This window comes from Varanus komodoensis, unplaced genomic scaffold, assembly GCF_004798865.1.
Source record: "Varanus komodoensis strain SLA01 unplaced genomic scaffold, ASM479886v1 scaffold92, whole genome shotgun sequence".
Lineage (NCBI taxonomy): Eukaryota > Metazoa > Chordata > Lepidosauria > Squamata > Varanidae > Varanus > Varanus komodoensis.
Window position 1 is genome coordinate 1,258,840 of NW_025336624.1, and position 24,777 is coordinate 1,283,616.

The window sequence follows — 24,777 nt, forward strand, 5'->3', positions numbered from 1 at the left end:
GATCTTTCAAGTACTTGTAGAGTGCTATCATATCATATAATATCTCAGGTCTCTTTTCTGGAAGTAAACATGTCCATTTTTTTCCATCTCTCCTCTCATAGGGCTTTGATTTCAGTACCCAGTTCATCCTCATGGCCCTCCTCTGAACCCTTTCCAGCATGTCGGCATCTTTCTTCAAATGTAGTGCCCAGAAGTGGACATAGCACTCAAGATGAGGCCTAACCAGTGCTGAGTGAAGGGGAACTAGTACTTCACATGATTTGGAAGTGATACTTCTATTAATGCAGCCCAAAATAACACTTGCCCTTTTTGTAGCCACATCACAGTTTGATCTACAACAATTCCTAGATCCTTCTCATTTGCAGTATTGTTGAGCCAAGTATTCTCCATCTTGTAATGATAAATTTGTTTTCTTTTTCCTAGATGCAGAACTTGGCGTTTTTCCCTATTGATTTTCATCCTGTTGATTTCAGCCCAGCAATCCAGCCTATAAAGATCACATTGAATTTTGTTTCCGTCAGTCCACAGAAACATTGCAGAATAGTCAGGGATAGCTAAATTTGGCTTTGCTCTTGACAGCCAATGCCAGATATTGATTCCGTATTTGTTGGATAATCAAACAGGCTAACAAGCCCCGGTCTGTGGCTGTCATAATAAGCAGCATAGCCCAGTATGACACCATTTTGACAGTGATGTTGGCAGTGAAATGTTATTAAAATGTGGGCGACATATGAGCTGTGATCTGAAGAACCAGAAGAACAGTTTGACAAGGTTCTAGTGATTTTTCAAGGGATCCTCAAAAAGAAAAAAGTTTGAGAACAGTCAGTGTGGGTGTTTAAAAACAGCTTTACATTTTAGCATCAACTTGTATAGTTTTCCTGAATTATTATAAGTTTTGCATTTAAAGTATTTAAAAACTCATAGAAGTATCCAGAACCAGTGACTCATTCATTTTTCACGTGTCAATGAGACCTAGAACTTCATGCCTTGTCATATTTATTTGATTCAGTTCTTCATTGCTACTCAGAAAAGTCAAGAGAAGCCTGCCTGATCTGTGGCTCTTGCAACAGAACTGGAAAAAGGAGTAGGGCAGCAGTGGAGGACTCTGAACCCCTTTTTCCTCCTTCATTCTGGCTTGACTAACTTTTCCTTAGGAAGGGTGGAACTGGGAATTTAAAAATATCACCAAATATGCTCTATCTCCAATAAAAGTGAGCACAGTAAATTCAATATGAGAACTAGATCATATGCCCTTGAATATACTTCAAGTAAGTATGATACTATTGCAGGTTAAAAGAACTAGCGTCCCTGGGTGGGCTCGAACCACCAACCTTTCGGTTAACAGCCGAACGCGCTAACCGATTGCGCCACAGAGACTTGCTTTAAGGTTTTCCTCCTTGCCGCAGATAACTACCACAATGCTGAAATGCGTTTCTGAACTTGGCCACCGGGGGCAGAGCAGAGATTAAGAAGAGGAAAGAGGAAGGTTTGAGAGACCTCAAAACACAAATCGGAAGCTATATTAATAATGGACTAATGGGAACATCAAAAGAACAGATCGAGCCAGGTGGGGGGGTTTTCCTACAAACTTTTCGGAACTCGGTTTCCTGATTGCCCGGGTTTGGTTGGCCTAGTGGTTGTAAGAAAGCTTTAACACGTTTCCAGAAGAGCTGACTGTGGCTCCCAGCTGGAGGCGACCTTGGGATGAGCAGTCCACCCTTTTTTTCTGCTCCACTCGAATATATTTCAGACATCACCCATCTCTGCAGGGGAAAAGGAAAAGGGGCTGCCAGCTGCTCTTCGGGAGTTGTTGCCGCCTCCTGTCCTGTTCGCGATGGGTCAGTAGAGGGTGCTCGGGCTTTCCTTTCTTTACAAGGGATCGCTCGACTCGGCGCAGAGCCCGAGCAGAAGAACCGCGCAGCAGAGGAGGAGGATCCCCGAGAAAGGAGCAGCTGGCGGAAAGGCACTGGGACCGAATTTGGGGGAAGAAAGTAAAAGCAGCGCGCGACGGGAGAGTCAGCTCTTTTCCGGGGATCCCTGGCTTATCAGCCATGATCAACAACAATTGACTTTCCGCTGCTCGCTCTCGTGTTCACTTTATCCAAGACAAAATCACGTTTTGGTTAACTGCGTTATGCATCAGCGTAGCTGCTGCCCTCCTGGAACTTCTTTTTTTAAATATTACTCGTTTTACTGTGCCTTTGTCTCTCCTCGGTCCAGATGCAACCCTTCTTAGAACAGAGCGGGACGTTGACTTTTAGCATGACTAAGACTGGATCCAGCCCGCTCGTTTGTTTGTGTTATTGAACTTTAAGATATTGTATCGTATTGTATTTTTAATGGCCAGGCGGTTGTTTGAGCCAGAACTTACTTGCTTGAAGGAGAAAACAGGTATTCGTGCAGCACAAGACACCTAGTTAGCAGGGAAGACGCTCAAGAGGTTACCCTAATCTGTGACTCTCCCACTAACTACCTCTTGAGAATGCACCGTCAGAGTGGTAAGAGTAATTCGGAGTGGGCTGATATGGCGGGGAAAAGTTGGCTCCTTTCGACGACGCATCCCCAGGGAATTTTGATAATGATCTCAACGGATGGTTTGCAGCACGCAGTCTTTGGAGGGCGGTCTTGCAACTTCGAACAGTAAGAATTAATTTAAGGATGGGGATATTAGAGAAGGCCCTTTGCTTTTAGCAGGCGGGGAAAGCGAAAAGTCAGTGGGTGCAGCTTTCCCCGGTAAGCACTGCCGAAGAGGTAGCTGTACGAGGCCCTCTCGAGGGAAGCGGCCTAAGGTGCGGCGGGGACAGCGGCTTTTTTAAATGTCCCAAACGGAAATTGACGGGAGGTGGTAATTACTCTGGCACCTTCAGCTTGCATCCTCTGTAAAGAAAGCTTCGGCCATGGGGCGGCACAGAAATGAAAATAGTAGTAGTAACAGGTCAGCTCCCCTTGGACCCTCTGATCATGCATTTCTTAAACAGAGCGTCCCCGTCATCCTTGCACACACCGGTGCGCGGTAGCAGCGAGTTTCGCAAGGCCGCGCGTGTCTGCGCTGAACAGACTTTCCCTTCTGCAGCGGGAGCTGCCCTTGCCGCAGCGCGGGTGCACCGCTCCGGAGAAATGGTCAGCATTGGTCGTTCGGCGGCCGTCTGCAGTTCTGCCAGATGTGGAGCCAATTCACCGTTTTCTTTGGAAGTCTTCCATTTCATCCATCAGCCTACCTCCCCCGTATCTAGAGAATCATGCGTGCTGTTGTTGCTTTGAGTTAGAAAGAATGAAGGAGACAGGGAGAGGAACGGAAAGGTAATTTATGCATTTAGCAAATAGAGAGTTAAACCTTTTCCTGGACTGTACCATTTCTTTCGGTGAGCGGGGAGAGGCTTCGTCTATTTTCATGATCTCCATAAGACGAAGGCTTTCTCCATCCTTGGAAATTAGCCTCTAGAGAGTAGACTAGGCTGGACTCTTCTCCTTGGTGTGCTAGACTGCTAAGTTTGATGCGCAAAGCCCATTTTAAAAACACGATTCTCTCACTGGTAGCACAGAGTGGTACAGTCCAGGAAAAAAACTTTGCTACGCGATCGAACGGTCCTGAGGCATTGGAGGAGACCGGTTGCTACTGCGAGAGAAGACCTTGGAGGACACGGTTGCTAATTTGAACGGTGGGCTTCGGAAAATAACGCAATGTAACATGAACATTAGGGCACGTTGGGGAGACGAGGAAGGGATCTTTTAAAAATAGAGATGGGGACCCGCTGACTGGGTCTTAATCCAGGTCGCCGGGGTTCCCTGGCCGGCCGTGCGTCTTTCCCCAAGCCCCGCCCTCGCTCCAACCACCAATTGTTTGGCGGTGGTGCAGCGCTGTGAAGTTTTCCCCAGCTTTCGTTGCCCTCCGAGAGAGCTGTAAACTCTCCTCTGTAGGTCCTTTTGGTCCCACACCTTTGTCCGCTCTGTTTTGTCTTTGGCCCCGCCTCCAGAAATGCGCACCCCCAAATTATCTGGCATGGAACTGCAAGAGGTTGCCTAGTGCTGCTTTAAAGGAGAGGTCCTTCGTACACACTACCAGTCCCAGGCTGTACCGCGTATCCAAAGGAGGGGATATTCACAGATTTATCTTTGGCCATCAAATAAAGAGTTGGCTCCCAAAGGCTAATAAAGAGATTCAGTCGTCAAGCATTATGTGGGGAATGGGATGAACGGAATCCAGCCCTCGGATATCTAGTTTCAAGAAAGTCCTCTCGGGGAAATCCGTTTTGTCAGCAATCGTGTACATGCTTCCTTGAAGTAAGCCTCCCTGTCCTCACGGAAGCCTGCGTCTGAATCACTCACTGTACGTAGAGTTACGCTAACCATGATGCTAATACGAAATATGTGCATGCATCTTTCTCCAGCATGCTGAGAATGAGGGGAAAGTATAGCAAATCTGTTACCCCACTTCTCCAAAAGAACTTCCTGTCTTTAGCCAAAAGAAATTTCTGTTAACCAAGGGTACAGCTGGGGATGATATTTCCTTCTACATTCCTTAAAGGGTAAGTCTGATCGTTCATGTGGTCCTTGTCCTCAGTTTTGCAGACTAGCGCAGCCATCTGGGTATAATCAAGTACTGAAACCTCAAGAACCAGCTTTTGGGTCTGGTGCAGTTGAGTGACAGTCTAGAAAAAAACTGGGCGGAGGGAACAGCTGTTTTCACAGTAACAGAATAGGAATGGTCTTGCTGTTGGCTGTTTATAAAGCTTCGACAATATTCCTGAGCACACTTTTGGTATGCTCCATTTATTTTTTATTTCAGTCAGTATGCTGTTGTATTGACTTTGCTTGAAGCCAAAGCCTCTTCCCTTCCATGCTAGCTTACTCTGCAAGGATTTTGGTCTGTGGAGGGCACATGCAGAGGTACAGATTAAGAAAAAATGCCACTTGTTTCTCCTGAGTGCACAAACTGCTCTTCATTGTGGAAAAAGAAAAGGCTTGTCATTTCAAGAATATTTTTTAACAGGAGAGGGGGTTGTCTTGAGTTATAGTTACAATATTGTGTACACTTACTTGGGAGCAAGTCACTTTGAAAATTACTCCTGAATAAATCGGGATAGAATTGTGCTCGCCTCTATTCAAACTTTTCCCATCCTTTCTCCTCCTTGCCCCCCGAAAGATTCAGGCTAGAAAAGGGGAGTCTGAAAAATGAAACTGCCGAGGCACTCACTTCTCTTGGAGACTAAGACTGCAATCCTATACATACTTACTGGTGTGTGCCAGGGAATTTCATGGGACTTTGGAAGGTATTAGCAGGGCTCTATTGTTTACTTGTGGTAGTGGGTGTCTCCTAAATGGCCTCAGGAACGCGAATATGAAGGACCTGAGAGTATTATACTGGGAGATAGGCTTCCAGGCTGCAGTCAACACCCCATCTACTCTAGTAGAGCACACACACCTGGTGGGCATAAGGTAAGTGTTTGGAGAATCACACTGTTACTGTCCCAGGGAAGTCAAACTAGTATCTGTCAGAACTTTCTCCAAGACCGAGGGAAATGGCTAGATTAAGGACTAGCTCTGTTTTTGTTGCAACCCATTGGCAACATATTTCAGAATCGCTAGGGCTTCCTATCTGCTGTCATTACCAAGAGGCAGAGCTCTAGAATGGCCCTTGATAACTAACGGCGCATCTTGGCTCTGCTTGGGCTTATGCCTATGAAGACTGCCAAGAAATGTATGCACCTGCACTGATCCCTATCGAGAAACCAGTGTTAGTGCTTTTCATCTGTATAAGGAGCAGGTGCCATCGTCTCACTAATGAAAAGGTCCTGGGACTTCGACCATGCATGTCCTGTTTCCACTACAACGATGGTTGCCATATTCCACTCTTAAGAGCGCCCAGGGCTCCTGCGCGTGCGCGCGCGCGCCTCTAGCAAACCTGTGGCAGGTCTTGCTACGACCGAAAGAAAACAAACACTTTCGTGCTCCGAGCAGGAGGGCCCCAGTGCAAACCGACCGGTCTGTCACATTTCGGAGGAAGTGAAGTCATACGCTACCATTTCAAGAGCGGGTGGCGCGGGTGGGGGGAGACGCAAGATAATTAAGTCCAGAGCCGAAGATTACCTAATTGCACTATTGGCAACATACCGCTGACCTCCGCGCGCGCGCACGGAACACTCTGTTTGGGAACTGGAGAGGCCGATCAGCAAGAAGGCGAGCCGGTGCCCCGCTGCTGAAGGCTGGGGAGCCGATGCGCTGGCTTTCGAAGCGGACCTGAGATCAGAAACAGGGATTTCTAGGGGGTCCCAAGTAGAACAGATCCCTCCCCCTCCCCTGAGCCCTCCCGATGTGGTGCATCGCAACTCCCATCAGCCCCAGCCAGAATACATCTGGCGGGAGAAGATTAGACCCATTCTACAGGTAGGGCGGTTGTCTGTCCACAGGCGGACCTCCCGCTGCTCCGGATAGCCGTTCCCTCCGTTTCAGCGCTGTCGTGACTCGATCTATCTGGGGCAGCCAGCGGCGAGGCTGCTCCTCACTTCCTTTGGAGCCGAGCGGGACCGAGAGAGGGGTGCCCTTCACCTTTGCAGGGCGAGGGCGAGGGCGAGGGGCCCGGGTGGCGCCGGAGGGGGATGGCAAGAAGCGCGAGTGCCCCCTCCACGCAAATAGCGAAGCCCCCGTTGCTGCCGGGGCCCTGAGCTTGCTTGAACGAAGTACACTTTTCACAAGCTTACCTCTCCGCCGAAGGCATTTTGCCCCTTCTGCGTCCCCCCATTTTTTTCCAGGTGCCGCTACCACCACGGAAACACCGAGCCCTCCCCGGGCAACATTACAATCTTCTTTCACTCACGAGATGACTCTGCGAGGGCGTGACGTCGAGCAGACGCGGCGATTAATTCACTCTCGCTCCAATCCAGGCACGGGCGCGCGTCCCACCGAAGATCGCTATCGACTCGCCTGCGCGTTTCTGGGTTTTGTCGCCACTGCTCAGAGGATGCCGATCGCAAGTTCATACGCCCAGGAAATGGGAACTGAAGCGGGGGAAATGCAACATTGAGTCAGTCGGAGAGGCCAAATTACTCCCGCCCCCATAAGGAATAATCTACCTTCATGAATCGGGTATCAACCTCTTTATTCCAAACCAGCAGTAAATTAGCCAAATTGCATACCAATCGGTCCACTGCAATTCTTTGCTCAGGATTAATTAATTCCGCAAGAGCTGTCACCACCTGGGTCTGAAATCAGGATCGCCAGCACGAGCTGGAGCGGGTACACATGACAGTCAACTCACAGACATAATCCGTGGCGGTTCTAGCCACTTGCGCATGAAGAAAGTGGGGAGCGAAGGGGCTGGCCTTTTAGTACTACTGAAGAGCAAGGCACTGTACAGACAGAAGTGACTATTCCAAAACACCTCGCATTTACACCAACGCAGCTGCTTTATGAAGTCTGTGATACTACCGATAACTGTAAGAGAACATTCACAAATAAATCGCGTCATAATCGTTCATGGACTGGCCCCCTTCATCAGATGCACTGAAAAGCTGATACCATACTAACTTGGTTTGTCTTTGCAGTGTCCTAAAACTCTTTGCTATCAAGGGCTGCCTCTCTGAACCTTTGGACATGGAGCAGTAAAGATTTTTCTTAGGTCTTGTGGAAAACTGGCATGTCTAAGGTAACAGACCTTCTTCAGAATAACTCCACTCTCCCCTGGGAAACGATTAGAAAGTGGAGCGCGAAACTTCGGTTCAGGCAAGGCTAACCTATGTCAGATTAAAGTATGTGCAAAAGTCAGCTATCGCTTACAGAAATCTAACATTTCGAAGCAAATAGTAAAAACCCTCAGACATTTATTTGGGAGTTGGCAGCCTTTCAGACCTCAGCGCGGCAGGATAACATTATAGAGCGTTCGCATGGTATCCTCGTTGCCTTGCGAGGTGCGAAGCAATCCGTGTTTCAAAGTCTGCAGGCTACTACACTCGTTTGGAATGGGCTCCAGATGTGTGCTCCGTTTTCAGTCTAGTGTCTATTTATATGCGTTCAAAGTGGATAATTTCTCACTGCGAGAAAATGTAATCTGCACAGTTTCTCCGCTCTATTTCCATTCTGTCTTCGCAAGAATGTTTAATTGTTTCTTCTTTTTAATTGTGGAGTCTTTAAAAGTTGTGAGATTTTAAAGGCTGCATATGATGAGGTCAGACTCTTCGCTCTGGGACTGGGACACTGTAACTCTTAGCTACCCGAGATGACTCGAAAAGTCACTTGCATAAGTAAAACACTGCCGCAAGAAGAAATGAGCATTTCCCCCATATCGTCTAACTTTTTTCTTTTAATTCTTTCCTGCAAATTTTCAAGGCTGAGTCGAGTTATAGCACGGGATGGTAGCGGATCGAGCATTCCTTGAATCTTTATACACGTGACAAGGGTTCAAATCTCAGTCAAAGCACGCTAAAAAGGCGTAAGTAAGCACACGAAAATCCACGGGGGACTTTCCTGGGAAAAAAATTAACTAGGGGGATCCAGGCAGCAATAATGCTGTATACATTTGTGAAACGTTTCGCAGCTCATATCGGAAGTAAAAACGCGTCCACGTCTTGTAGCTCTTTCGTATAAGCCAGAGACCAGGCAATCAACTTGTTTAAAAATGGGGCGGGAGAGTGGGGAAGGGACATGATTCGGGTGTCTTCGCCACTTCCCCCCATACACTTTTTCCACAGCAAAAAGATCAGGGACGGAATTGGGGGACACAGCGCCGTGGCTTTTGTTCCCAGCAACATCACCACCACAGCGCGGAATGACGTCGCTTCTCTTTCAAACTTCGTCTTGTTTAGACTGGAGAAATTTGACGTGTTTCCATTCGGCTTACAGGATGGGAAGTGGCAGTGGATGGATGGCTTGTTTTCATACTGTCTGCATGCCGAGTGGGGTTGTGGCAAGGCAGAGACAAGAAGAAACCCACAAATTGTTCCTCCCCTGCCCATGGTTCTTTCGCCCGCCGCCTCCTCATTTTTTTTAAGGGGCTTCGCTCTTTCGCAAACACCCTAAAGGAATGAAATCACGTGAGGCCCCCAAAAGGGGGCGGGACTTTTTGTCTGGAGGAGAGGGGGGAGGGCCATTTTGTAGCTTTCCCTGCCCTCTCTCGCCTTCTGTAGACCAGCAGCAAGAGGAGGGACTGCTGCTTTGAGAATCTCTGCCCATATATATATATATGTATATATTTAAATTTGATCTTGACCAGTATAAGTGGAGCGGAAGGTGTGTGCTTTTTTTCTTTCCGTCCCATATTTTGCTGCCTCGGTGCGCCCCTAGAAAGGATCCGGGATCAGGTAGGGCTTCTGCATTTCCCCTGCAAGATCAACGCCTCCTTTGCTTCGGGAAGCTTTTTCCTTCTGCTTCTTCTGCTGGTATCCGTTCACCTTTCCCTCTTCCTTTGTCGCTCCGTCTCTCTCTTTCTCTCTCTCTTTTCTTTATATTTCCCCCCTCCTTCTGTATTGCTTTCAAGATGGCCGATCCTCTGTATGTGTGTGTGCGTGCGTGCGTGCGTGCGTATCTGAATGTGTGAGCCCTCCACAGCTCCTCGCCTGTCTTTGTTGTTGTTTTGCTCCTGGGAGGGAAGCTACGGAGAATTTCCCAACTGGTCTCTTCGGGCTTCCCCGATCGTGAAATCTTGGCAGCGCCGCCATCTCCTTAGACGCTCCCCGCCCCCACCACATCCTCTTTGCGACTGGAGAGGCTGGCGGCCAGTGTGCCCGCTTCCCTCCCTTGTGGTGCCTTTCCTTCGCTGCAGTGGCTTCCAGCTCTGGTTCACCCGCGCGGCCCTTTCTCCCCGCGCCCCGGGAGAGGTACCCCGTTTTCATGTGCCTGCATACGCGTGTGTGCGCGCGCGCGCGCTTTGCTTTAGCCGAGGGTGCTACGCTGGGAGGGCCCTGGAAGCGAGACGAAGCTTTGACAGCCAGCATCTTGCCGGCCGCGGCCAAGAAAAAGGGCTCGGCTGCTGCCCGCACCCGGGAGGGGGGCGGCCGAGGGATCCCAGGATCAGGTGTCGTGCGAGCAGCGCCGCGCTCGCGGTCTCTCCCGGGACGCGCAGGCCCTAGCGACCGCGGGGGGGGGGGGTGCGAACTGCGCTGCTCTCGTTTAAAGAGCTGGAGGGAGGAGGGCAAGCCTGGGAAGAGGCTGTAGTGGACGGGCCCAACTTGAAGCGATATTTCTTATCCCGCACGCTGAGGCAGAACGATGCCTGCCTTTGTTTCGCTTCCGCCCGAAGGGGGTTAAAAGTCTGATCTGGAAGACCGCGAGCGAGCGAGCGAGGGTGTGTTTCTGTCATTCCCCAAATCACATGGGGAAATCACCAGTCTTTAACAATGGTGCCTCTAAATCGTCAGGGGAGGGGAGCCGCCGGGTGGGGGGGCGGGTTAAGGGAATGTCATGGGGAAGAGACTCGAAAAGAGACTGGAGAAGCAAGAGCACTGTTTGGATGTTTGGCGAATTAACGTGGCACAGAAGGAAGGGAGGCGGGAAAAGACATCATGAATGAAAGAGAAGATGAACGGGAAAGCCAAATAGTTACACGTTCTTCTCTAGATTGCCAGATTAGCAACCCTTTTCTTTATGAGACTGTTCTGGTTTTTCCTCACTGTTTTTTCAAGGGTCATGTAATCTGTCTGCTCTTCATTATCTGATAAATAAGAGATGTAACATTCAAACAGACTCAATGGTGACATAAAGTATCTTCTCCCCTACCCTCAATCTGTCACAATGGTTATCAGTTCCCTTCCCCACGATAACCCATCTCTTTAGTGTCCCCTGTTCAAAATTCTACGCATTTCTCTCCAAAATTGTTATTCCTCCTTTCTAAGGCAATAAAATATTTCCAGAATCTATTTTCTATAAATGCGCACCCAAAATTCAAAGGAAAGAGCACTGTCATTTTCTCCTATAGAAGAAAAGTCTGCATTTTCTAAAATTAAGAGGGGAAAGGGCCTCTAGAATTCAAAGATCTCATTTATGTCCCACATTAGCTTCTAGAATGTAAGGAAGAAAAGATTGCATTGGTTTCTGCATTTTCCTATAGAATTAAGGGCAGGAAAAAAGGATGCATTCTCTCTGTCCCTTAGAGTTAAAGGAAGATATCTCCTTTTCCCCACTGTCAATATTTGTTTCAGAATTTTAGGGAGAAAAACTCTGGAAATTCATTGTCTAGATTCTAGAATGCCAAGGAGGTGTAAGTGCAGTTGCTTCTAGAAATTTCAGAGGAAAACGAATGGTTGGTTTCCAGATACTCTGCTCCAGAATTTAAGGAGTAAATTCTCTCCCAGGCCTCTAGTCTCCAGAGAAATTTAAAGAGCAATATCAAGAGAACTGAGCTGAACAGAAAAAATTCAGCATTTCTATAGGCTTCCCCAATCTACACACAAATCTACACATGATAGGCAGTTAAGCACTCCTTTAACAAGAGTTAAAATGCTTGATTTATGACACCTTAACACCAGCCCCAATGCTCTTTCAATGTGTAAAGGGGAGAAACTCCCTAAGTTTCCTCCTCTACGAGTCTTGTTTCTTTTTAGCATTAAAAAAACCCAGAAAAATGTTTTCTGTCCCCCTCCCATTTACTTGCTTGCATAAAGTAAGACTTTATGTTTAATAGAAGCAGTGTGGAAAGAAGTGTAGTGCTAACCTCCTCCATGAAAAGGGAAGGAGCATCCTGAAGAAGGACATTTCCATGTCCATTTCTGTGTGTGTGGGCGTGGATGAGGGGCTCTTTGTTCCATTTTTTCTGCTCTCCCAGAGCAAAATAATTCCACAAACATTTATGCATTAATTTTGCAGCCATGGAACTTATTTGAGAGTGTGTTATTTTTCCATCTCCCCCAGAATGGAAAGCAAGAGTAGCTGGCTGGGTGGGGAGCTATTTTCTTGTTGCATTAATTTGAAAACCAACATAGCCTTCTCCAATCTGGCACCCCCGCTGCTGATAGCTTTAGACCACAGCTCCCATCAGCTCCATCCATTATGATGGTGGAAGAGGATGCAGTTGCGTTGAAGGAGACACAGAACCCTTGCTTGGACCAAACACCAATGAGTCTGGGCCATCATCATTTACTTTCCTCCCCAGTGCTTGCTCATTTAAGATCTTCATGGGAAATTGGGCAGAGAGGAAGAGGTAGCAGCAGCAGTTCAGCTTCCCTGCTGGCTGGCTCCTGTATGGATGGTACTTTCTGGCAAGGCATGTGTTAGGTTTTGTTCAGAGCTGCAGGCAAGGAAATTCTGGGATCAAAGGTGTTCAGGTGGGAGCTGGCTCACCAAGAGCCTTCCACTCCCCCAGATTCCTGGTGCAGGAGTATTTCCTGCAGCTCTGCAATTCAGCCTGTGCCACTTGATGTGCAGTCTTGAAGGCTCCACGCGGTGGGATGGCCTTGCACATGAAGGTGCTGGCCTACAGAGGGTCCGTCATGGAGGCAGCAGCTGGAGCACACCCTCATTTCAGCCATCATGGTGCTGGTCTCTTAAGAGCCACAGCTGAAAGGAAGGCCACCAGGTGAGCTGGTGTCTCTTGCTGGAGTTCGACTGAGACTGTCTTTGAAGATGCAAGTTACGCCTGCATGCCTTCGCAGGGGCGGAGAGAAGCCTTTCCTCCTGCCCTCACTAGTGAGGACATCCCAGTGGACTCAACCAAAGTTCCTGGAAAATATTCCAGGTCATGGATCCCGCTACACAAAAGCTACCATTTTAGCCCCTGTCTGTGTCCCTACCCTGGAGGAAAGCACCAGACATGTACCCCTCCCCTCCCCTCCCCCAGTAAATCCCACGGCTTTTAAATTGTGCTTAATTTTAAGTACATGTGGTTCTGATTGTGATGCTGGAGTCTTAACAATTATTCCAATTCAACTAGAGCCATTAACTGTGGTGTCTCTTTCAGCCAGAAATCTTAGGTCTAAATCCAGCCAAAGTTAAGCATTGTTGTTCCATTTGAAGATTTATAGTCTGCCTATCAATGTAATAACAAGTAAGCAAGCCCTGAAACTACCCATTTGCTCCATGGAACTCAGTGGGACTCTAAGCAGCATGCACAGGATTGCACAGGAATTAGCCATAGAAGTTGCCTGGCTGAAGTTGCACTGAATGGCAGCCTATGGCTGTCCTTTGCCAGAAGCCCATTCCTACTGTTCAGGGCTGAGGGGCATGTATTTTGCCCAAGACTGACAGTCTCGCTTCACAGGATCCAAGTTTTGAGTAAGCAAACATTCTTGAGCTCAAGAATTCTAGAAGAAAACATAGGCAAAGTATGTCTAGAACTTGGGTCATGTAGAATGTCAAACTTTAGAATGGGAGGATCTGAGACTGCATTTCTGTAGTTTCAAGCTGCATTCTGGAGGTGTTGCAAAGAAATGCTTATCTGGCAAAATATCTGGTGTGCTTATCTGGCAAAATATTAAACATTTGGTCAGTGCAAGTCTTGCCATTGGTTTCAAAGGATGGGCCTAGATCTCCATGCATATGAAATAAAATCAGTGAAATGCCTCAGAACGTATGCAGAGTGCCATCACTTCATTGCAAATGAGAATGTCAAGCAGGCTCCAACCTTGGCCGTCCCCCCTCACCCCGCCACCAAAGCAGCAAAGCAGGTAGGCAGCGAGCAGGAGGCAGGCATGGGTCCCCTGCAAGCTCCCTTTGCTCATCCATATCCTTCCTTCACCTGTTGGATTCTAGGTGTGTTAGACTAGGACTCCCATCATCCCTACTGTCAGTAAAACAAGGGGCAAGATCAGGTTGGATCCAGACTTAATCATATTTTACATAGACCTATTGAAATTAATTGAGTCTTAGGTTAGACATGAGTAATTTCAGTCCTGTTGATTTCAGTGGGTGCATCTTTCTGTAGATTAAATTTGGACCCAACCTACCTCTCCAGCTTTCCATTCAGTATTTTTTAAAATAATAATTAATTTTATATTTTAAAACATTACACAGATAGGAGCATATAAAAAAGGTAAGGTAAATCCCATTTCCCCCTTCTCCCAGAATATGGCATGGGCCCAGGCTTTCCACACGATTCTTGATGATTTTTTAAACTTCAGATATAGCATCCCCATCCCATCTCAGTTCAACCCTCAGTGTTACAGGCAAACAGCCCACCCGCCCTTCCCTCCTTCCCTCCGTCTGTCCTTCCTTCCTTTCTGAAAAAAACACTTTAACAAACATTTGCAATATTGAGCACAAAATGTTGGAGGGTGATAGGGACAAGACTGCTTTGGATGTGGGTTTGCATAGCAATTCTAAGTATATCTACTGGTAAGTGAGCCCTATGAAGTGCAGTGGGGTTTCCTTCCAAGTAAGCTTGTCTTGTAGAATTGATTAGCACGATTAAAAACTTGAGAAATTATTTTAGATGTTTGGGCTACACATCTTTGTGAATATTTTTTTTCCTGGTTTCTATGCAAGCTGGGTGAGCAGAAGAGAATCTAATGCATGGCGGTGTGGGGAGGGAATGGAAAGCAGATTTGGAGGAGCTGGGGGTGCAGCCAGTACTTTGGCGTGCTGCTTCACAGGTCATTGACATGTCTGGAGTGGAAAACCGTTTGATCTTTCCAACTTCAGGCTGGAAGGTCATGTTGGCCAAAGTGCCTCTTGAGAACCATATACAATCAGAAAGTTGAGGAAGTGGGGAGAGCAGTCTCTTTGTTTTGTCATGTGTGCATGGAAGGGGGAGGATACCCTGTTTTTTTCAGCTAGACTTTTCTGAACAATCCACATACCCTAATCTTTGTGGTAGCTGTTTGTCAAAACCTCTGGAATTCTTCACCCACCTATCATTCTGTACAAGCTACACTTTGGATCCTGGCTTAGTTATGACTAAATTGTATTGTGCTGGTTTCAGTGGGTATATTTAAGTCTGGATCCATCCTTATTTCTTTTGTCAAGCAATCTTTTCTGCTACTTGAGAGGTGGGAAGATCTTTTAGCCTTCCCCAGATGTACTAGACTACTATACCCATCACCCACAGCTGGTATGGCCATTAGTATAAAGTGCAAACTCTTTTGAAGAGTTGCTTGTGGTGACATATGTTAATATTTGAAATGCTTAAGTGGGAGACAGCATTGCTATATTGATGAAAGGACATAGTACACATTATGTGTTTGCAAATGAATTATCAGTCAGTTTGTACTTGCAGTGACCCAGAAAACTCTGGTTTAAAGCCACTGCATAATAATTTTCATATTTGGGAAAGTGAAAACTATTTAACCTGTTTCCTATATGGAGGGTCTTTAAAGACTTAACTGCTATGCAAAAATACCAAGGACAGATTCCTGTAACAACTGGGCTATGGCTACAGCTTTTCTAATATGTCAAGCAGCAAAAAATAAGGAAAGGCACAATGTGGTTCATTGCTGGATAGACTTGGGTCTGGTGTAGTGCATCCGAACTGTACTTCTGCTAAGGACAAGATCCAGGGGCAGCTGCTCTCACTTAGGTCCCAGTTGGAAAATGAGGCTAACTGGATGACAAAGCACTTCTGCAAATGAAAAGTGCAACTGAAATTAAATTAGTAGACAGTGAATTTGTATGATGGAGATTCAGTATGGGATGGTAATTGAAAGACTCCTCTCCCAGGTCCCTTACATCCGCCAATTACTTATCCTGCAAAGGGGCTTTTACCAATATTGGTTTTTTGTTTTTTTCCAGAGCTGGGGTGGGTAAGTTGTGACCCTCCAGATTTTTTGCCTACGACTCCCATCAGCTTCCTCTATCTGTGACTCTTTCCCGCAGAGGGAAAGCTACAACAGTATTCCCCTGAATGGCAAAATATTTATTTTTCTTTACTGCTCCAGCATTCAAGCAGATTCCAGAGTAGTGAACAATACAAAGTTAAAACAAAGAGAAGACTAAAAATGTTACACTGAAACAGTAAAAAAATGTTGCAAGGAAAGCCTTCCAGAAGAAGGAAGTCTTTTGCAAGAACCCAAAACTGTACAGTGTCAAAGCCAGCCTGACCTCCCAAGACAGGGAATTCCATAGAAACTGGGTGTCCACACTGAAGACCTTTCTTCTGACACCATTTGAGCCAGGAGTCCACATGGACCCACCAGGAGAATTTTCTCTGATGATCTAAGTGGCCAGCCAGGTTGATATATACAGAAGCATATTTTCTGTATTTGCATTCACACTGGTCTTTAATTCATCTAAAGTGAAACCTGAGGAAATAAGCCAGACTACTTCTTCAGTGGTTTGTCTTTTGGTCTTGTTGATTAATCAGTAAAAATTTAAACTATAATCCAAACTTTGATTGATTATACCATTAAAATTTGCAGTCTTGCTGAAGAACTGCTGAAGCTCAAGCCTTTGTAGAAATTTGATACTTTATGACAAAACAATTGTGTTTCTATGTGTAGGTGTGGCTTGTACCTCATGGGCCATCTTCTCACACTGAATTAATTCTGCTTACAGTTAGGGTTATTCTTGGGCTTCTAGTATTAAATTATTCTGAAATAATTTAGAGCAGAGATTTGACATTGAGAAGAAATTCTAGGTGTGAATTCAGCTCAGATTAATAGACTTCTGATTCAACGTATAGTACATACACATAATGAGCTAGGAGACTGAAATTTAAATTGAAAGGGACATTTATTTGATTTAATTTTGTTCAGTGAGTATAAATGGATATAATTTTTGTTGGAGGAAATATACTTTAGAATGGAATAGTTTGGGGAAATGCTGATAGACACACGCACACACACATGCATAACACTTAAGATCAATTAATCTTACCTATTGGATGTATTCTACAGGGGGAAACTAATAGGCACCTTGCATGCACCATAAACATAATCCCCAGTTTGTTATCAGTATTTTCTTAAAACCACCTTGCACTGGAAGATAGGTTGGTTAGCTTGTTTCCAATACTTAAGTTCTGTTTTTAAAAAGGAGGAAAGGGAAAGGTGAGGGAAGAGCCATGGGGATTGAGCTGGATGACCTGGCCCCTAACTCCACATGCATGAGGGCCGAGAAAAAGTCATCTGTACAATCAAGCCCTCTCTCCCATGGTAACAGCAGATAGTCTGCAAGACCTCAGCATCCCACATATGTGGAATAGAAATCCCTGAGGTGGTCATACTCACGATGCAGGATTAGCTTGCATTTAAACAATGACAGGAGGCACATGTTCAGATATACCTTTCCATTTAAAGTTGATTAGTTTTAATCACCCACTCTGTGCCTTAGACCTGATGCATTAAATAGTTTTAACAGGCGTTAACATAAATGAAACCCTTGGCAACCCTGCTGTAGTTCTTTGTCTGCTGCAGCATTTGCAGCTGAAGGCAACGAAATTCTTGCTCTGATGGAGGAAATAGATTGCACAACCATACATCCCCTAGAAATAAAGGGGAAGATACCCACATAATTCGAAAAGTGGGGAGCTGTTGAAAGTACCAGATGAGGGACTGAGTTTCAGGATCACAAAGGTGAATGTAAAAGTAGACTGGTTTTTCTTCGGGTGTTGGTATCTTGCCATCTGGATCAGGCATGTAACTATAGAAACTGGTTCACCTTACACCAATCAGAAAACGTAACGTCACCTGAGAGTGCAATAGAGAAAACTATTTTGTTGATGCGGGGGGGGGGGGGGAGAGGAGCCCTACCATCCCCCTTCTCTCTTTGTGTCTATTATGGGAAATTAAGGTAAGATGAGGATGGTTGTATGACTGCAAATGAGGAGAGAGCATTGGGTTGGACTGCATCTCTGTCCATCATGAAATTGCAGACTAAAAAGGGTATGTGGTTAGTAACATAAAAATGTTGTAGATATTTGTGAATGACACTTAACACCAGCAATACTTTACTATATGTCTCCCCCATCCAACTTCAAAATAAAGCCTTTTGGAAATATCCTTGTTCATTTATATCTGCTTTGTTTTATTGTTTTTTAAGCAAGTTAGACCTTGGGAGGAGGAGGCACTGAGAGGAAAGATCAAAGCATGTAGGCATCTTTCCACATATGTGCCCATTGTAAACCTTTGCATGAATGGCATAGGGGCAGCGGGGGGGGGGGAGTGTCTGCACATAATTTTTTGTTCTGCCCTTTTTTCCAGATTCATACAAAGAGTTTGGATTCTAGAGGGAGGAAGTGCGGAGGCTCTGCATCTCTTCCTTGTCTGGCAAATCCTTAAACTTACTGCCTTTTGTTTTAATTCCAAAGAGGGACCATATTTGGCTAAAATGAAGGGGCAGAGAAGGTAGGGCTTGTAGATTTTATTAAGGGCCTTCTACATTCAACCACTAGGTTTCACCTCAGTAGCTTTGTTCATGTGTTTCTTATTGCTGGAAATTGCTGTACCTTTTTGATCCTGTTCAAAGCTGGCTATACCACCAAACAGAGCTGAGGCAGCTACTGCAGTTCTTGGGAGTCATGAAAGGACGGCAAATACTTATTTGATGCATTATCCTTAGTAGTATTTGCATGGCGAGGGGTGGGGGGAACACCTGTGGAATTTTCTGCTACATGTACCCAAATAAGTTGACTGGACTTGCACTTGCAGAGGGTGCCATGTCTGCTCTCCTCCAGACAGTAAAATGTCTTGGGCTGGTCCTGAGGAGCATTTAAGAAGCAGGAGCCCACATTGCATGGTTACAGGTTCAGTTTATACCTGCCTCCTCCTCAAATTAATCTGAAGACTCACAAACTTTCTCAACCTGGCCTTATTTCCAAAGTGGAAAAGAAGAAAAGCTGGGGGAGGGGTGAGGAAAGAAGAGAATCTTGGACATTTCAAACAATTTGATGGAAGCCTCTTTAAAAGCTGAAAGATTTTCTAAAGGACCAGTGCCAGCTCCTGGATGTTGTGGCCCTTGGGCAAAATACGATTGGTATATCTACTTAATCTGAAAGAGGCAGATGTAAATTGAAAATTCTCTGGCATTGTTTCCTCTAGGAGCTCCATCTGAAATGAAAATAGTGGTGCTTGTTCAGGCAATGGGCCATTTTGTGGGTTCCACTGCACGTCATCATTATCCTTGGAAACCAGCCCTGGGAGGGACAATTATTTTGTTTTCAGTAAGAGGAACACATGGGAGTGAAAAAGGGAGTTGCAGACAAAAGATCTTAAAAGGGTGAATAGCATTTGAGAATATGGGTTTATATATCTACTAAGGAAATTCTGGGGGAAAGTGAGAGAGGAGGTGAATGAATAAAAATGTGAATACAAGAGGTGACATGTACCAACAAGAAACAAACGAACAAAAATCAATGAGAATCAAAATATCCATTCAAACTCCATTTGCCAACTGCTCTCTTAAAATTAATATACAGGTGCATATTTAAATCAACATTGGCTTGTTGCCAATTTAAAACAAAAACTTGGCCTTGTCATGGTGATTTGAGAAGGTGGGGAAAGGCGTGCTTAGAAAAAAAGAGACTTGCTTTGTGAATCTGTGAGAGAAACTTCTTATCCAGAGATATGCTCTTAGAACAAGCCAACCAAACTAATTATTCCTCAGCTCCAGTAGGCAGGTTATCTCCTGGTGTACCCTGATCTGCTCTTTCCCAATAGAAGAAGAACCAAGTCATCATCACTTCTTCTGCCCCACAATTTTGCTTTGGAGCGACAAAAATAACAAGGAATAAAATACTTTAGGGGTGTTTAAAGCAATACAGCACTTGGGCAGTTCTCTGCCCGTTTTATGCGGCGGCGGCGGCTTGCCTTTGGATCTGTGCGTATGCATGGTAGTGCAGGAATCACCCAGCTCCAGCAGTGATGCAAATCTCAAGCCAATTTACAAATGCCAGCGTATTACATTTTTTCACCCACTTTCCTCACCTCTCCCCTCCTTTTTACTCTTTCCCACCTCCACCTTGGTTAGTTTCAATAATAATCTGGCTTCTTGCCAAGTAAAAGAGTTACTATGGAAACCGTAAAGCTGTCTGAGTGAGCCAGGAAGGATTGTGGCTCTTAATGTCTTCTATTGTATATATCCAAGCATTATATAGTGTGGGGGAGAGGAAGGAAGGGAACTGTGCAGTTGCAGGACTCCCCTGCCCCCATCCTACATTTGATCTCATCAAATGAGGCTGTATTTCCCAGAAGAAACAAACGTGGGGAGAAAAGGCTGACCTCTCCCCCACCCTTGCTTTGAAAACCAGCAACATCCTGCTTATTTTTTATCAGCCATGACAGTGGGGGGTATAATATTTTTTCTTTGCATTATAATATCGGAAGGCGAGGCTTTCAGAAATGTTTCCAGTCCCTTTTTCTCTGTCTCCCTCCCCTCCATTTAAGCCAATGGCCTTGATCCTGGGATCTGCAAAAGCAGCAGCAGCTTTTGCCCCCTTTCACTGCACTTGTGCAGAGAGAAGGCATAAACGTGTCACATGGATTTCCCTTTGCTGGCTCACCCTTGGGACTGTTATCACCGAGGTGCCTACAATTACTAGTTACCACAAGAAGAATACCTGTACATGGAAAAGATACCCAGGGCTCCGATGTTCAGTCTAGGACTGCAGGTGCCTAATGGGGTCCCCCCCCCCCCCGCACACCAGTAGGTTTTCTACTTCTGGTGCAGTGGATTTGTTCCAGGTGGCAGCTGCATCTGGGACAAGCCCTCCCTCCACATTCCGTAATGTGTTGAAGAAATGCCATCACACCTTTAAGGAGCCGAAGGTGTGCTCCACGGGGACTCCTGCATGGCTGAGGTAGCAGGTGCCAGTGTGTCAGGCTTGCTGTCCTTGGAGCCTGGCATGGTGCTAGAAGTCATAGCTGCAGGGGAAACACTTGGGCTGTAAGGCTGACAGGGCACAAAGGAGCCTATTGGCTGTGGGGTGGGGGGATGCTGGTGAACCTGCTGATGGCTAACTTGACTGGCAAAGGTGAGTGCCGGAAGACAGCTTTATTACGGCTTCTCAGAAGCCCTGGTCCATACAAGCTCCTGCATTTCTCCTTATAGAACCCCTCAGTGTGGCCGCCCTGGGGATCCTAGTTCATGTCAGTTGTCATGTCTGTGAGGTACAGCTCATTCCGATCACACACATTTTCCCTTGACATTTTGTGTACAGTAGAACCCCGGACTCCAGACCAGGACTGGGCTGAGGCACACAATGCTGAAAGCAAATTTGAACAAGTTCAACCTCAACTCCCCCAACACCACCCGTGTTCCTTTCAGAGATGTATTCCCACATTAACATGCCTGAAAAAATGGATCATGGGGCCGATTTCCACCACTTTAGGACATGCTGAGAGTGCTGCAGGCTCCGGCATCACCCCAAGCATCCATGTCTACCCTTGAGGCCCCAGTGCTCACCAGAGCCCAGGCATTGTTGTCCCCTTCCAGAGGCAGACATGAGCATCCCCTGCAGACCCTCCTACATCTCTCTAATAAAGGCTCCTGAGCATGTCCTGCTCCACCTAGAAATCCAGTGCTATGCCTCAGCTTTCAAAGGCTTCGTCCTGCACACTGGAGTGATCAGTGGCTGTTTTAGAGCAATTTTAATCCGATGTGGGGTGATTGTGGCCGAACAGTCTTCTAAGCACAGGAGCACTGTCTTGCACAGATTTAGGTGCCAGGAAGGAAGGAGCAGGCCAGGCAGGGGGGCTGGAGCCAGAGGTTTGGGAGCACAGCATTTGAGTGGCATCTCTCAGGGTGCAGCCAGGGTGGAATAACAAGCGTCCTTGGTATTGATAGTCGAGTAGCTGGTAAGGGAAGCCACGGGTGGGAAATGCTGCAACTTGAGAACCACGCTCTGCCATCAGAACACCCTACAGGCTGCTCAGAGAAAGTCTGGGGTTCCAGACCAGGCTGGCCATTCATGCAGGTGCCTGTGGGTGCAGAATAGTTGGGACTGCCCCTCAAGAGCACAAATCAGCACAGCGTTGCACATGCAGATTGGCAGGGCGCTGGTCAGGAAGGCAAGCAAGAGACTGAGAGGATGAGGACAAAGGAACAAAGGCACATGAATGGGGCTTGCAGCCTTCCTCCCCCCGCCCCACACACACAGAGCACAGCACCTTAGTGGCACAACAGGTGGAGCGCAGCTTTTCCCTCCAGGTGTCATCTGCGCTGGTGATGACAGGCAGCCCAAAGCAGAGTTTGCTTGCTATTCCCAAGGAGCATGTCCCCAGAACTGAAAGTGAACCTGTCCCGAAGAAGCAAACCATTCCGAGGTTGCCCATGCAGCACTGGCATCTGCACATGCAGCAGGGCTGTTTCTGTGGTCCACAAGTCTCCTGGAAAAAGGCACCTGGCAGAGCAAGTTCAGTTACTCTTTCTTAAGACAGAAAGCAACTGGGGAGAAGCAAAGTGTTAGGCCACGTGCAAGGGGGCAAAAGGGGTGGGAAGCAGGGAATTCATCAGTACCAGCACCTTTTCCAAGCTCAACTCCTCCACCCCGGGGCAACATGCAGATGGTAGTCACCAAGCACTCTGCCGAGGTTGCTGAGGTGCTGAGTCTGGCTCCGCTGCTGCTTGCACTGAGCTGGCCAGGGTAGCCAGCAGATGTGCTTCCGGGGCCAGTGGCGGGTGGCTGAGGGACATGCTCCTACGAATGAGGCGGAGGCGGGTGGGATGTGGAAGAAGCTGCTGCAGTGCCATGTATGGCATGGCATGCACAGAGCATCTCCCCGGTGTCCTCGCCCAGCTGCTTGCAAGGCTGTGCTTAAGCTCCAAAGCACCCCCATTTGCCTGTCAGTGGCAGCAGCTGGATCTCTCAGTGCAAGCGCAGCAGCGCAGCCTGAGGCACTGCCTCTCCAAGAGCACAGGAGCTGTTAGCTTTCGCCTGAGTGGACCAGATAGACAGCAGACGTTTGCTGCTCTTCTTTTTCTACACCACTTGTTTCCCTTGAAAGGTGAAATGTGCACTCCCCACACTCTTCAGCGGCCCTGACAAAACCCCTCGTTGGTTGTGCTGGCCAGCTGCCCGCGTTTGTGCAGAAGTGCTGCCCACTGGGCAGTGGCCCCTCCCCAGCGGTTCCTCCCTTGGGCCTCTGATCCCTTTGGCTGCTGGTCTTTCTTGCTGGACTGGCTCCCCAGGCTGTACTCACCCAGGTGCCGCTGTGTGTTCAGCCCACTCTGCCAGCAAAGAAAGGCTGGCTCTGGGAAGAGGCATGCCAGGTGAGGGCTGCGGGCAACAGCTGCGCTTCCCCTCACCTGAGACAGCTTGAGAGGAAGAGTCCCCCAAGCAAGCGTTCGTGATATTCTAGTGGCTCCTCAGCACTAGTGGGAGCCTGCATCACGAGCATGCCCAGATCCTCAGTCCGGTGTTGTGCTTGCTGGTGCTCCTTCTCCAGAAACAGGCATCCAGGTGTTGCTTTGCGAGCAGAATGCCATACCAGCTCCACTTGCATTTCCCTTAGGAAAATAGTCGAGACCACTTGTTGGGAATGTCCTTGCCGCTTCATGCAGCTGAAGGGAAATACATTGGGATGCTTGCAGTGGACTATGTTGTTGGCAAATTTGTCCCACCTGGTTGGCAGGCGATTTGGAAGCAGAGAAAGACTACTGAGACACACCTCTGGTTCTAAGTGGAATGCTATTTGGCCCAGGCCAAGATGTGGGCATCTTGAAATACTAGCAGATGCGGCTGGCCTCTGCGTGGCTTGGGCATAAGGCACGTGTGTGCTCATGTGTGTAGGGTTCAGCCTGGAATGGGAGAGTTGAGCTACAGTTTTACAGATCTAGATGGGAAAGTGCAATGCAGGGCATATGTGATGTGCTCATTTGTGTACTTTAGATGCATTTAACTATCTTTTCTGAAGTGTTCATGAAGTGTTTGTCTGGGCAACGTCAAGCTTTCAAAAAAGGTGTTATTGTTTTCCCTTCTTTGTAAAGCAATTGATTATTATGTTTAAAAGCTGGTTCATTAAGGCTGCAATTCTATGTTCTCTATGGGATTTATTTATGAGCAGGTATGTATAGGATTGCACTGTCACTCTTTCCTCCACCCTGCCCTGCCATTTTTTCTTCCTCTTTAAACATCTTACTGAAAGAATTACTAGCTTAACAGAAGAAATATTTCGTAAGGCACGAACTTTTGAGAAAGTCTCCAAACTCAGAGGATTACTAGGATTCTGTGTGGTGCAGGAGAAATGTGGAAGCAAATATCACCTCTATCCTTCCCATTCTGTGAAGCAGATTGTTGTTCCTAGTCGCGAAGTCGTGACCGACCCATCGCGACCCCATGGACAACATTCCTCCAGGCCTTCCTGTCCTCCACCATCCCCTGGAGTCCACTTAAGCTGATGCCAACTGCTTCAGTTACTCCATCTAGCCACCTCATCCTCTCCCGTCTTCTTTTGCCATCAATTTGGCTATGGTGCCTCGGAAGAGAAGAGCCTGAGGTGTCACCAAGATATTGAGATCTCGAGGGCACCGGGCTCTTCCCCCCCACACCCCAAGAATGCCTCAAAAGCCCTTCTCTGTGGTCATTCCCATGACTTTGAAGAAGCAGCCACTCCCTTCCAAGCTGGCTGTGAGTAGGGGTGGGGGACCCAAAGCATGGCTCCCCAGCTCTGAGATTGGAGTGACCGCAGAGCTGGGAATGCAAACAAACCTATGAGCCTGTAGATGCTTTCCAGAGGCCAAAGGGTTGCTCTTTTAATACGCAACTCATCAAATAGTTTCATAACATGTAATTTGCATTGCCAGAGCACTCCTGACGTAGTGCAAATCCCTTTACAGCTTTTAATTTGGTTACTTTTAATGAATGGGTATTACATTCTATCGCTGAATCTCCAGATGTCTCTGGTTGTCCTTCCCTACTCAGAGAGATAAAAGAACTTGGTGTTGGGGTACTTCCTGTGGCTTCTAACCCTCTTTCTCTGATTGGGTGGG

General features: G+C 47.0%; 1 protein-coding gene and 1 non-coding gene across 5 annotated transcripts in view; one reads left to right on the forward strand and one right to left on the reverse strand.

Annotated features, from left to right (window-relative positions):
- Nucleotides 1–1,303: 1,303 nt before the first annotated feature.
- On the reverse strand, nucleotides 1,304–1,377 carry TRNAN-GUU. Its single transcript has one exon. It is a non-coding gene; the product is annotated as a tRNA-Asn (tRNA).
- Nucleotides 1,378–9,082: 7,705 nt separating this feature from the next.
- PCGF2 (polycomb group ring finger 2) overlaps nucleotides 9,083–24,777 on the forward strand; it is a 55,866-nt gene continuing 40,171 nt past the window's right edge. For 2 of the 4 annotated variants that reach the window (XM_044418713.1, XM_044418714.1), the window contains exon 1: nucleotides 9,083–9,222. In XM_044418713.1, coding sequence (XP_044274648.1) covers nucleotides 9,176–9,222 — 47 coding nt within the window. In that variant the 5' untranslated portion in view covers nucleotides 9,083–9,175. The other 2 variants (XM_044418715.1, XM_044418716.1) reach the window with 2 other exon arrangements.